General features: G+C 44.8%; 1 protein-coding gene across 6 annotated transcripts in view; it reads left to right on the top strand.

Annotated features, from left to right (window-relative positions):
* Positions 1-14,912, top strand: part of LOC122542090 (uncharacterized) — a 164,394-nt gene that overhangs the window by 13,967 nt on the left and 135,515 nt on the right. For all 6 annotated transcript variants that reach the window (XM_087978196.1, XM_087978195.1, XM_087978201.1 and 3 more), the window contains exons 7-9: positions 12,983-13,018; positions 13,166-13,201; positions 13,422-13,478. In XM_087978196.1, the coding sequence (XP_087834322.1) occupies positions 12,983-13,018; positions 13,166-13,201; positions 13,422-13,478 (129 nt within the window). The remainder of the gene's footprint in view (positions 1-12,982; positions 13,019-13,165; positions 13,202-13,421; positions 13,479-14,912) is intronic.

Here is a 14,912-nt window from a genome sequence, read left to right as displayed (position 1 = left end):
TGTATTATAGACCCCCCAATAGTCAGAGGAAAATTGAGAAACAAACTTGTAAGGAGATCTCAGCTATCTGTAAGAATAATAGGGTAGCTATGGTAGGGGAGTTTAACTTTCCAAACATCGACTGAGACTGCCATAGTGTTAAAAGGTTTAGATGGAGAGGAATTTCTTAAGTGTGTACAAGACAATTTTCTGATTCAGTATGTGGATGTACCTACTAGAGAAGATGCAACACTTGACCTACTTTTGGGAAATAAGGCAAGGCAAGTGACTGAGAGGTCAGTGGGGGAGCACTTTGGGGCCAGCAACCATAATTCTATTCGTTTTAAAATAGTGATGGAAAAGGATAGACTAGATCTAAAAGTTGAAGTTCTAAATTGGAGAAAGGCCAATTTTGACGGTATTAGGCAAGAATTTTCGAAAGCTGATTGGAGGCAGATGTTCGCAGGTAAAGGAACAGCTGGAAAATGGGAAGCCTTCAGAAATGAGATATCAAGAATCCAGAGAAAGTATATTCCTGTCAGAGTGAAAGGGAAGGCAAGTAGGTATAGGGAATGCTGGACGACTGAAGAAGTTGAGGGTTTGGTTAAGGAAAAGAAGGAAGCATATGTCAGGTATAGACAGGATAGGTCGAGTGAGTCCTTAGAAGAGTATAAAGGAAGTAGGAGTATACTTAACAGGGAAATCAGGAGGGCAAAACAGGGACACGAGATAGCTTTGGCAAATAGAATTAAGGAGAATCCAAAGGGTTTTTTACAAATATATTAAGGACAAAAGGGTAACTAGGGAGAGAATAGGGCCCGATGAACTTGGACTTCAGCAGTTTCTTCATCCCCCCTCCCCCCAACTTGTCTCAGCCGAATCCCTCCAGCCCGGCACCGCCTTCCTGACCTGCAGTCTTCTTCTTGACCTCTCCGCCTCCACCCTACTCCGACCTATCACCCTCACCTTGACCTCTTTCCACCTATCACATTTCCAACGCCCCTCCTCCAAGTCCCTCCTCCCTACCTTTTATCTTCTCCTGCTGAACACTCTCTGCTCATTCCTGAGGAAGGGCATGTGCCCGAAACGTCGAATCTCCTTTTCCCTAGATGCTGTCTGACCTGCTGAGCTGTTCCAGCAATAAAGTTTCAGCTTTGATCTCCAGCGTCTGCAGACCTCACTTTCTCCCCAGAGAATAGGGCCCCTCAAAGATCAGCAAGGCGGCCTTTGTGTGGAGCCACAGAAAATGGGGGAGATACTAGATGAATATTTTGCATCAGTACTTACTGTTGCAAAGGATATGGAAGATATAGATTGTAGGGAAATAGATGGTGACATCTTGCAAAATGCCCAGATTACAGAGGAGGAAGTGCTGGATGTCTTGAAACTGTTAAAGGTGGATAAATCCCCAGGACCTGATCAGGTGTACCCGAGAACTCTGTGGGAAGCTAGAGAAGTGATTGCTGGGCCTCTTGCTGAAATATTTGTATCATCGATAGTCATAGTTGAGGTGCCTGAAGACTGGAGGTTGGCAAACGTGGTGCCACTGTTTAAGAAGGGCGGTAAAGACAAGCCAGGGAACTATAGACTAATGAGTCTGACCTCAGTGGTGGGCAAGTTGTTGGAGGGAATCCTGAGGGACAGGATGTACATGTATTTGGAAAGACAAGGACTGATTCGGGATAGTCAACATGGCTTTGTGCGTGGGAAATCATGTCTCACAAACTTGATTGAGTTTTTTGAAGAAGTAACAAAGAAGATTGATGAGGACAGAGCAGTAGATGTGATCTATATGGACTTCAGTAAGGCGTTCGACAAGGTTCCCCATGGGAGACTGATTAGCAAGGTTAGATCTCATGGAATACAGGGAGAACTAGCCATTTGGATACAGAATTGGCTCAAAGGCAGAATACAGAGGGTGGTGGTGGTGGAGGGTTGTTTTTCAGACTGGAGGCCTGTGACCAGTGGAGTGCCACAAGGATCGGTGCTGGGCCCCTCTACTTTTTGTCATTTACATAAGTGATTTGGATAGGACCATAAGAGGTACAGTTAGTAAATTTTCAGATGACACCAAAATTGGAGGTGTAGTGGACAGCGAAGAGGTTTACCTCAGATTACAACAGGATTTGGACCAGATGGGCCAATGGGCTGAGAAGTGGTAGATGGAGTTTAATTCAGATAAATGCGAGGTGCTGCATTTTGAGAAAGCAAATCTTAGCAGGACTGATACACTTAATGGTAAGGTTCTACGGAGTATTGCTGAACAAAGAGACATTGGAGTGCAGGTTCATAGCTCCTTGAAAGTGGAGTCGCAGATAGATAGGATAGTGAAAAAGGCGTTTGGTATGCTTTCCTTTATTGGTCAGAGTATTGAGTACAGGAGTTGGGAGGTCATGTTGCAGCTGTACAGGACATTGGTCAGGCCACTGTTGGAATATTGCGTGCAGTTCTGGTCTCCTTCCTGCCGGAAAGATGTTGTGAAACTTGAAAGCATTCAGAAAAGATTTACAAGGATGTTGCCAGGGTTGGAGGATCTGAGCTACAGGGGGAGGCTGAACAGGCTGGGGCTGTTTTCCCTGGAGCATCGGAGGCTGAGGGTTGACCTTATAGAACTTTACAAAATTATGAGGGGCATGGATAGGATAAATAGACAATGTCTTTTCCCTGGGATCAGGGAGTCCAGAACTAGAGGGCATAGGTTTGGAATGAGCTGCCAGAGGATGTGGTAGAGGCTAGTACAATTGCAACATTTGAAAGGCATTTGGATGGGCATATGAATAGGATGGGTTTGGAAGGATATGGGCCAGGTGCTAGCAGGTGGGACTAGAGTGGGTTGGGATATCTGGTCGGCATGGATCGAAGGGTCTGTTTCCCTGCTGTACATCTCTATGACTCTATCTGCAAACTTGCTAATCAGACCATCTGTACCTTCCTCCAGAATCATATATGTTTATCACAAACAACAGTGGTCCCAGCACGGATCCCTGTGGAACACCACTGGTCACAGTTCTCCATTTTGAGAAATTCCTTTCCACTACTACTCTGTCTCCTGCTGCCCAGCCAGTTCTTTATCATCTAGCTAGTATACCTTGGACCCCGTGCCACTTCTCTTTCTCCATCAGCCTACCATGGGGAACCTGATCAATCCCCTTACTCAAGTTCATGGATATGACATCTACACCCCTTCTATTCCAATCAGAATTCTGTAAGTTGGTAAGATATGACCTTCCCTGCATAAAACCATGTTGCCTATCACTAATAAGCACATTTTCTTCCAAATGGGAATAGATCCTATCCCTCAGTATCTTATCCAATTACCTGGATTATCCCTGCTACCCTTCTTAAACAAGCAGACAACATTAGCAATTCACCAGCCCTCTGGGAACTCAGCCACGTTCAAGGATGCTGCAAAATATCTGTTAAGGCCCCAGCTATTTCCTCTCTTGTATCCATCAGTAACCTGGGATAGATCCCATCTGGACCTGGGGACTTGACCACCTTAATGCCTTTTAGAATACTCAACACTTCCTCCTGCTTTATTCCCACTTGACCTAGAGTAATCAAACATCTAACCTCAACATCCATCATGTCCCTCTCGTCATGGAATACAAATGCAAAGTACTCGTTAAGAATCTCATTCATTTTCTGACTCCACACATAAGTTTCTTCCTTGAGTGGCCAATCCTTTCTCTAGTTAACCTGTTGCACCTTACATATGAATAAAATGCTTTGGGATTTTCCGGATTGCTAAAGATAGCTCATGACCCCCTTTTGTCCTCCTAATTCCTCATTTCAGATTGGTCCTACATTTCCGATACTCTTCCAAAGCTTCATCTATCTTCAGTCTCCTAGACCTTATGTATGCTTCCTTTTTCCACTTAGCTAGTCTCAACTTCAAAATTTTACCTGTCATCCATGGTTCCCTAATCTTACAATTTTTATCCCTCATTTTCACAGGAACATGTCTCTCCTGAACTCTAATCAACCGCTCTTTAAAAACTTTCCACATATCAAATGTGCATATACCTTCAAATAGCTACTCCCAATCTACATTCCCCAGCTCCTACTGAATTTTGGTATAGTTGGCTTTCCCCTAACATTTAAGAGGCATTGGATGGGTATATGAATAGGAAGAGTTTGGAGGGATATGGGCCGGGTGCTGGCAGGTGGGACTAGATTGGGTTGGGATATCTGGTCGGCATGGACGGGTTGGACCGAAGGGTATGTTTCCAAGCTGTACATCTCTATGACCACTCCTGTCTTAGGTAATGAGTATTCTAAAATTTATGAAATTGTGATCACTATTTCCAAAGTAATCCCCGACTGGAACTTCAACCACCTGGCTGGGCTCATTCCCCAACACAAGGTTCAGTATTGCCCCTTCCTGAATTGGACTATTTACATACTGTTCTAGAAAACCCTCCTAGATGGTCCTTACAAATTCTGATCCATCTAAACTTCCAACACTAAGTGAATCCCAGTCAATGTTGGGAAAATTAAAATCTACCATCACCACTACCCTGTTGCTCCTACATTCCCTCCCTTTCCCCCCCCCCCCCCCCCAGATTTATCTTTCCACTCCGGAGGCTCCCTTTCCAAATCTTTTCCTACAGCAGATGGAAGGCTCACTGGTCTACAATTACCTGGGTCATCTCTACTGCCCTTCTTGTATAAGGACACAACATTTGCAATCCTCTCATCCTCTGGTACTAAACCTGTGGACAATGACGATTCAAAGATCAAAGCCAAAGGCTCCAGCACCTCCTCCCTAGCTTCCCAGAGAATTCTTGCATAAATTCCATCTGGCCCAGGGGACTTGTCTATTTTCACACCTTCGAGAATTGATAACACCTCCTCCTTACTAACCTTGATTCTTTCCAGTCTAATATCTCCTTTACAATATTCTCCTTTTCCTGAATGAAAAACAGATCAGAAATATTTGTTTAGCACCTCTCTGATTTCCTCAGAGTCCACATACACTTCCCACTTCTGTCTTTGACTGACACTATTCCTAGCTGAAAATGTGTTGCTGGAAAAGCGCAGCAGGTCAGGCAACATCCAAGGAACAGGAGAATGTACGTTTCGGGCATAAGCCCTTGTTCAGGAATGAGGAAAGTGTGTCCAGCAGGCTAAGATAAAGGTAGGGAGGAGGGACTTGGGGGAGGAGCTTTGGAAATGCGATAGGTGGAGGGAGGTCAAGGTGAGGGTGATAGGCCGGAGTGGGGTGGGAGCGGAGAGGTCAGGAAGATGAGTGCAGGTTAGGAAGGCGGTGCTGAGTTCAAGGGATTTGACTGAGACAAGGTGGGGGGAGGGGAAATGAGGAAACTGGAGAAGTCTGAGTTCATCCCTTGTGGTTGGAGGGTTCCCAGGCAGAAGATGACACTATTCCTACCCCAGTCATCCTTTTATTCCTCACATATGTACAGAAAGCTTTAGGGTTCTCCTTTATTTTACCTGCTAAAGACTGCTCATGTCCTCTCCTTTCTCTTAACTCTCTCTTTAAATCCTTCCTTGCTAATCTGTAATGCTCCATCGCCTCATCTGAACCACCTTGTCTCAACGTCACATAAGCCTCCTTCTTCCGATTAACAAGCGATGCAATTTCTTTAGTAAACCACAGTTCCATTACCTTATTACTTCCTCCCTGCCTGACATGCAAGGACATGCAATATCTGTTCCTTAAACCAGCTCCACATTAATTGTCCTCGCCCCCTGTATTTTGCTACCCCATTCTATGCATCCTGTCTTGCCTAATCGCATTACAATTGCCCTTCCCCCATTCATAACTCTTGCCCTGTGGCATGTACCTTTCCCTTTCCATCGCTAAACTAAACATAACCGAATTACAGTCACTCTCTCCAAAGTGCTCACCTACCACTAAATCAAACACCTGGCCTGGTTCGTTACCAAGCACCATATGCAATGTGGCCTCCCCTCTTCTTGGCCCTTCGACATATTGTGTCAGGAAACCCTCCCGCACACATTGGACAAAAATTGATCCATCCAACGTACTATAGTTATAGCATTTCCAGTGAATGTTGGGGAAGTTAAAGACCCCATAATGACCACCCTGTTCCTTTCACTCCTACCCAGAATCGTTTTGCCGATCCTCTCCTCCACATCACTGGAATTCTACAGAGGTCTATATAAACTCCCTGCAGTGTGACCTTTCCTGTCCTGTTTCTAAACCTCAGCCCATATCACCTCAGTAGACAAATCCTTGTCAAAAGTTTTTTCAGCCACTGTTATACTGTCCTTGACTAACAAGGCCACACCTCCCCCTGTTCTTAATGAAAGATCTAAATCCTGGAACCTGTAGCATCCATTCCTGACTCTGCTCTATCCATGTCTCCAAAATGGCACAACATCGAAGTCTCAGGCACCTGCCTATGCTGCAAGCTCAACTACCTTATTTCAGATACTTCTGGCGTTGAAGCAGACACACTTTAAACCAGTTTGCTATCTGCCAGCACATCCCTGTAACCGTAAAATCCTGTCCATGTCCTCCTTACTCTCATCCTCCTGTGTAATGGTACCTCAGGTTCCCATTTCCCTGCTGAGTTATGGACAGAGAAATAGAATTGCGGGAAACAGGATACCGAAGAACAGTCAGACTTGAATCAGCACTTCAGCTCAGTTTCTCTCACCACAGATATTGCCACACCTGCTGAATTTCTCCAATATTTTTTGCTAATTATCCTAACACGTTCAATTTCCCTCCCAATAAACAGGGACATTGTGTCCTCTTTCCTTATTACTTGCTGTATTCACACACCTACATTTTTAAAAATGTATCTACATGGAAACCCAGATCCCTCTGCATCACAGAGCTCTGCAATCTCTGACCATCTACATCATGCGCTTCTTTCTTATTTTTTTCGACCAAAATGAACAATTTCCCAACGATATTCTACTTACCTGGTCTTTGCGCAATCATTAACTTCCCTTTATCATTTTTATCCTTCATTGTTACGTTCATTTCACAACTTCCTTTCCTGCCAATTTTAACTCAGCATTGAATTTAGTCACCGTATCTTCGGTCCCTCTATCCAGGTTCTTTCAATAAATTGTGAAAAATTCAGGTCCTAATACTAATCCCTGTGGCACACCACTCAGCCTGACATCTTACCAACCAAGATGGCGGCGGTAACCTTGTGCACAACTCCCTGAGCACACAACGACCTCCTTGCCCTCTGTCCGCTCTCTCCTTGCCTTCACATATTTCGCTCTCTCCTCTCTCTTCTTCTCAGACTTCGCTCGGCCACTCCTGTTCCCACAGCTCTGGAGAACGAGACCCGAGCACCGCTTGTTCCCCGTCTCCTGCTGCCTCCGAGCAGGCTCTTCGGGCGCGGGAAGCGGGTCCTAGCAGCAACTGCCGCAGGTCACGCGAGTGGGCCAGAGCTCGAGCTGCTGCAACTGCAACCAGATTTTCGTAACACCTCTATCCCAGCCCAGTGTTTACATAACCCCACCATTTTTATACCACCCTCCTCAGCGTTTTCTATCACCCTTTTTTTTTAATAACTCCAATCATTTTTATAACCTCCTTCCCAGCCCAGTGTTTACATAAACCCCAAATAATTTGATAACAACTCCCCAGCTTAATGTTTGTGCAACACCTCCAGTGATTTTTTGTAATAACTCCACGAATAATTTTTATAACAACCTCCCCAGCGTTTTTAATAACTCCTAATGATTTTATTTTCAACCCTCCAGCCCAGTGTTTTCATAACCCCCGTGACAACACCCCCAGATCAGCGTTTATATAATACAACCCCCCCCCCCGCAAGTTATTTTACAACAAACCCCCAGCCCAGTGTTTATATAACCTCACCCAGTAATTTTATAATAATGCCCCCAGTCCAGTGCATATATGACTCCCCAACCCAGTGTTTTATCACACTTTCCAGCCATGTAATTTTTATAACTTCTCCCCAGCCCAGTACTTCTAACAACCCCCAGTCCATGTTTATATAACTTCCAGTAATTTATGTAACCTTCCATGCCAGTATCTTTTTAAACCACCTCCCCCGTAATCTTTATAACACTTCCCAGCTCTGTAATTTTATAACACCCTCCAAGCCCAGTGATCCTTTTTTATTAACAACCCTTGAGATGTCAAGGTTATATAAAACACCCCTACCTAGCCCTATAAATGCACCCAGCCCAATAATTTTATAACACCCTCCCAACTCAGTACTTTCATAAACTCGTATCAACCCAGTAATTTTATAAACTACTCACCCATCAGTTCAGTGATTTTATAAAACCTCCAACCCTGTTTAATTTTTTAAAAATATAAACTCACCTCAACTGCCAGTACATTGATTTTTACAACCCCCCTACCCCAGTGATCTTACAAAACCACACTCCCAGCCCAGTGGTTCCACAGTTACAGACTGAGAATAACCAGCACAATGACAGCAACTGCTCTGTCCTTCTCGTTCTCTCCCCTTCTTCCTACTCTCCTCACATCAGACCTCGCAATAACCCAGCATGAGGTGCTACCCAGTGCCAAACTGTTTAACTGCACTCCACTGCAAGCAGTCTAAGACAAATCAAGTGCCTGGTTTCCCATTATCTTGGACACCCCTTACCACTGGACCAAGACCTTGTGATGCTAAGCCTGTGCGGTAACCAGTGTGCAATGGTTTCCTCATGTTAAAAGACCTCTCAGACAGGCTGAGGATGAAGTTCAGGAATTGGAACATCACTACCCTTATAGACAGTCCCTCCAGATACAGACTAGAACACCATACTGCCATCATTGCTCAGGAACTCAGTCACTATAATATTGGCATCGCTGACCGGAATGAAACCTAGCAGGCAGAGGAAGGACAGCTCGAGAGCAAGGTGATTGTTACACCTTTTTCTGGAAAGGCAAGGCCAAAGAAGGGTATTATATCCATGGAGTTGGCTGACCAACTCAGAGACTCCCCTTGCGGAATAAGTGTGACGGCTCATGATACTCTGATTCACCCTTGCTCGCAACCAATATGTCACAGTATTCAGTGGATATGCACTAATGCTTGATGCAGCAGCTGAGGACAAGGAGAAATTCTGCTCCAGCCTTGACCAATCTCTCTTACAGGTTCCTGCAGTGGACAAACTAATCATTCTCATAAATTTCAACGCATGATTCGACAAAAGTGCAGACCTTTGCAGCAAGGTAATCAGGAAAGAGGGAATTGGGAAGCAAAATTCCAGTGGCACCTCCTGACCAAATGCCCCGAAGGAGAAAGTGAGGATGCTGAAGAGTCAGAGTCAAAAGGTGTGGTGCTGGAAAAACACAGTAGGTCAGGCAGCAACTGAGGAGCAGGAGAGTCAACATTTCGGGCATAAGCCCTTCATCACGTTCCTAATGAAGGGCTTATGCCCGAAACGATGACTCATCTGCTACTTGGATGCTGCCTGACCTGCTGTGCTTTTTTAGCACCACACCTTTCAAAAAATGCCACAATCCTCATCATCAACACACTGTTATGCCAAAGGAATAAATACAGTATAACATGACAGCGCCCATGCTACAAACACAGGCACCTCCTTTACTACATCATCGTCAGAGCGAGGGATCGGAAAGACATTAAAATCACACGTACCAAGACAGGACGCAATGACTGCTGTACAGGCTATCGCCTGATCTGAGCCAGGATCAACATAAACATAGTCCTGCCATAGCAGAGAAAACAGAAGCAATGCTGCAAAAAGTTTAACATTGAGAAACTTAAAGGCCCAGAAAAAATAACTTCAGCAAACCAACTTCTCTCCAAAACCCTAGTGGTCCTCAGCTACACCGAGTTGCAGGATCCCAACAGTCTCTGGTACGCCCTTAAGACCGTGATCATCAATGCCTGCAAAACCTCGGTCGGCCACTCAACCAGGAAACACTAAGGCTGGTTTGATGAGAATGATCATGATGTCCAGGAACTATTAAGCCAGAATCATATGGCATTTCTGGGTGTAAAACAGCAACTGCATCAGAAGAAAAAAGGCAGGCCTACAGACAACTGAAAGCTGAGGAACAACAACAAACCCACGACCTAAAGAACAGGTGGTGAGTGGAGAAAGCACTGGAGCTCCAACAAATGGCTGACAACATTGACATGTATGGTTTCTTCTGTGTTGTCAAGACTACATGTGGACCAAACACTCAAGGCAATCACCTCTCTGCTCTGCCAAGGATGGAACGACTCTTATCAAAGATAAAGAAGCCATTCGAAAATGCTGGGAGGAGCACTTCAGAGACTTCCTCAACCAGTGCTCTGTCATTGATCTGAGCATTCTTGAACACAGCATTCTGCACATCAGAAGCTCAGCAACACCCAGCCTTGCATGAAGTAGAGAGGGTCATCCACCAGCTTAAGAGCAACAAGACTGTTGGAGCAGATAGTATTCCCACCGAGGCATTGAAGTGTGGGGGTGAAGAGCTCCTACTGAAGCTACATGCCCTACCTGCCTTATCTGGAAGGAGGAGAATGTCCGAGAGAGCTCCGAGATGTCACAATCGTGCTTATTTTCCAAAAAGGTCACAAGTCTGACTCTGGCAACTACAGGGGAATTTCGTTGCTGCCAAGGTCCTCTTCTGCTATCTCCTCCATGTGGCTGCAGAACTCCTTCTGCAATAGCAGTGTGACATTTGGCCATGGTGGGGTACAATGTACATGATTTACACCACACAACAGAAGCAGGAGAAATGCAGAGAAAAGAACATACCTGTGTACGTGGTACAAAGGCCTTTGACATGGTGAATCCTGAAGCACTATGGAGCATCCTTCTCTGCTTTGGTTGCACTATGAAGTTTGCCATCATCCTTTGCCTGCTCCACGATAACATGGAAGTTGTGGTAATGACAATTGGCTCCACCACCAAACTCTTCCCCGTTCAGACTGGTATCATGCAGTGCTGCATCACAGCCCCAACACTGTTCTCAATCCATCTCACTGCAATGCTTCACCTCATCACCAACATGCTCCCCATTGGAGTGGAGCTAACTTACAGAACCACAGGAAATTATTCAACCTCTGCTGCCTTCAAGCCAAAAGTGAAGTCACCCCAACCAGTGGCGTCGAGCTGCAGTACACAGATGATGCTTGTGTGTGTACTCCAGATCATCGTCAGCACCTTTATGGAGGTCTGCGAAAGCAGGGGTCTCACCTTTAGTATTGTCAAGATGAAAGTCTTCCATCAAGCTGGTCTGGCATTATGAAGCAAACACCCAATCATCAAGGTCCATGGGGAAGTCTTAGAGAATATTGACCACTTCCAATACCTCGAAAGTGTCCTGTTGACCAAAGCAGATATTGATGAAGTGATCCAGCATTACCTCCAGTGTGCTACTGCAGCCTTCAACCGCCTGAGAAAAAGGGTGTTGGAGGATAACAAGATCCAACACCAAGATCATGGTATACAGAGCTGTTGTGGGTACTGCCCTCCAAAATGGCTCTGAGACATGAACTGTCTACAGCAGACACCTCAAGGTGCTGGCGCAGTAACACCAAACCTGCCTGTGCAAGATCCTACAAATCCATTGGTACTAACGTTGCAGCAACACAAGCATCTCCAACCTCACCCACACCCCCATTGTTGAAGCACTGAACACCCTTGTTCGGATGCAATGGGCTGGGAACGTCATCCACATGACCAATATGAGACTTTCCAAGCAGGTACTCTACTCCCAGACCCAAAATGTCAGGCAAGCCCTAGGTGGACAGAAGAAGTGCTTCAGTGATACCCTCAAGGCCTCATTGGCAAAGTGCAACATTCACAGACACCTGGGAATCACTGGCCCAAGACTATCCAAAGTGGAGGGGAAGTATCCGGGAAGGAGTCAAGCATCTTGAGACTTGCTATCAGGAAAAAAAATTGAAGGCAGGTGAAAACAGCAAAAGGAGAACACTGCCACCCCAATGGCCCAATCACCCACTCCCTTCCTGTGACCACCACTTGCCTCAAGTGTAATAGAGCCTGTGGTCGCCCCATCGGTCTGTACAGCCACCTACAGACTCACCCTGAGAGTGGAAGAGAGTCTTCCTCATCTGCGAGAGACTGCTGATGATGATGATTTATGCCAACCCTCCATTTCCTGTTCTTTAGCAAATTGTCCACCTATCCCAGTATTGTACTTTCTTCTTGGAATCCCTCATGTGCACAAAGAGGCCATTTGGGCTATCAGATTTGCACCAACTGTCCAAAGCGCATGCAACCCTATCCCCGTATTTAATATGGCTAATCTTACTTGGGAGGACACTGGAGCACCCAGCAGAAACCCTTGCAGACATGGGGGAAGGGATTGTGCAAACTCCATGCAGACAGTTGCCACAAGGTGGAATCGAAGCCAGGTCCATGGTGCTGTGAGGCAGCAGTGCTAACCCACTGCAATAGGAGTGCAACCCTCATCATGAGGTTTTATTTTCCACAATGACCTTTGATGTTGCAGCTTATCACCTGCCTCTGAATCCCAGTAACAGCACATCCAGCACCTCCCCATTATCCACAGCTCATGGTTCTCCCTCAATACACACCAAATAATTTGTTAAACATGATTTCCCTGTCTCAAGTCTTTATTGACTCTTCCTAAAGCATTCAAAGGATGATTATTCCAACAGAAAAAATGTGCAAGGCAAAGGGGAAAAGGCAGGAGAAACACTCGAAGTCATGATAGTCATTTGGAGAGGTGTCTGGATATCCTCCATTTACACAGTAACACCTTTTTCCAAGTGTCCTACTTTCATGTTTTAAATAATTATTTCCAACAACTTCCCTCTGACATATTAAGATACTGTCACCTAACTTTCTGCTTTTAGTTTCATTAATTTTGTAATAAAATAGTTAAATTTATTAAATAATGGTTGAATATTCATCTATAACTCATGTCTGGTGTTGTTCCCTGCCCAAGTGCTGAGTGTGGAGGGTGCTTGCAGAGGGAGGGGGGAATCATTGAAAACCAGTCAGTGATCAGAAAGTGTGTGCTCTGGAAACTGAAATCCTGTTCCTTCTGTTTCAGACTCAGCAGAGAATGAGAGTGCACCTGATGTGAAAGGTATTCATCCCTATCTTTCAACAACATGTCACAATTACAGATTTAAATATCAGTAAAACAGGAGGGACAGGTTTAAACCTATTCTGATAATAGGACACAGAGGCTCTCCTGGAACTGGGGAACTGAAACCTCTTCTTTTGATTCCAGATTCTGCACAAAGAGCAAGTCATCCAGAGGCTCAAGGTATCAATATTTCTAATTTAATCTGTCCCTGTTTCTAACAATCATGGCTTAATAATCTATTGATGATTGTACAAATGATTCTGGGAAGCTGTTTGGATCCATTGGCCTTGGATAGAAAGCCAAAGCTCAGAGCCCAGAGTCCGTACTCAGCTCACTTTTCAATTGTGAACATTTCACACTCATTTTCCATTTGGTCATCAAAAACCTGTTTCCATTTCAGATTCCAAAGAAAGCAAAGAAAGGAAAATCAAAGTGGTTGCTTCAGGACTAGATGATGGTTTGTAGATTTTTCTGTATGGGGCATTATTGGGTGCGCTAATAAATGGGAGCTGGGTCCATGAGGATTAACAAGCTCTTTATTGAAATGATTCAAACACATGTGGAGGCAGGGGACAAGGAGCAGGATGGAGAGCAAGCTGGTTACAAAACAGCAAACACAGAGTAATGGTTAAAGTGACTTACTCAGACTGGTGGGAATGTGGGAAGTGGTGTTCCTCAGGGATCAGTGCTGGGATCACTGTTGGCCACCATTTACAGAAACAATTTGGTCTTGGTCATCAGATACATAATTTCAGCTTTTACTGAAGTCCATGTACACCACATCAACTGCCCTACCCTCATCCACATGCTTGGTCACCTTCTCAAAAAACTCAATGAGGTTTATGAGACATGACCTGCCCTTGACAAAACCATGTTGACTATCTGCAATCAAAATGTTGCTCGCTAGATGATTATGAATCCTATCTCTTATAATCCTTTCCAAACATTTTCTTACAACAGATGTAAGGCTCACTGGTCTATAATTACCTGGGTCATCTCTACTGCCCTTCTTGAATAAGAACACAATATTTGCAATCCTCCAGTCCTCTGGAACTAAACCTGTAGACAATGACGATTCCAAGATCAAAGCCAAAGGCTCCAACATCTCCTCCCTAGCTTCCCAGAGAATCCTTGGGTAAATCCCATCTGGCCCAGGGGACTTGTCTACTTTCACTCCTTCCAGAATTGATAACACCTCCTCCTTACTAACCTTGATTCTTTCCAGTCTAATATCTCCTTTACAATATTCTGCTTTTCCTGAGTGAAAAACAGATCAGAAATATTTGTTTAGCACCTCTCCGATCTCCTCAGGGTCCACATACACTTCCCACTTCTGCCTTTGACTGACACTATTCCTACCCCAGTCATCCTTTTATTCCTCATATGTACAGAAAGCTTTAGGGTTCTCCTTTATTTTACCTGCTAAAGACTGCTCATGTCCTCTCCTTTCTCTTGACTCTCTCTTTAAATCCTTCCTTGCTAATCTGTAATGCTCCATCGCCTCATCTGAACCACCTTGTCTCAACGTCACATAAGCCTCCTTCTTCCGATTAACAAGCGATGCAATTTCTTTAGTAAACCACAGTTCCATCACCTTATTACTTCCTCCCTGCCTGACAGGGACATGCTTATCAAGGATATGCAATATCTGTTCCTTAAACCAGCTCCACATTAATTGTCCTCACCCCCTGCATTTTGCTAGCTCATTCTATGCATCCTGTCTTGCATAATCGCATTATAATTTCCCTTCCCCCATTCATTACTCTTGCCCTGTGGCATGTACCTATCCATTTCCATTGCTAATATAAACATAACCGAATTACAGTCACTCTCTCCAAAGTGCTCACCTACCACTAAATCAAACACCTGGCCTGGTTCGTTACCAAGCACC

The sequence above is a fragment of the Chiloscyllium plagiosum genome, unplaced genomic scaffold (genome assembly GCF_037043375.1).
Source record: "Chiloscyllium plagiosum isolate Xiang-an unplaced genomic scaffold, Cpla_swu_hap1 HiC_scaffold_33, whole genome shotgun sequence".
In the NCBI taxonomy this organism is placed as follows: domain Eukaryota; kingdom Metazoa; phylum Chordata; class Chondrichthyes; order Orectolobiformes; family Hemiscylliidae; genus Chiloscyllium; species Chiloscyllium plagiosum.
This window is presented reverse-complemented; position numbering and strand designations above follow the sequence as displayed.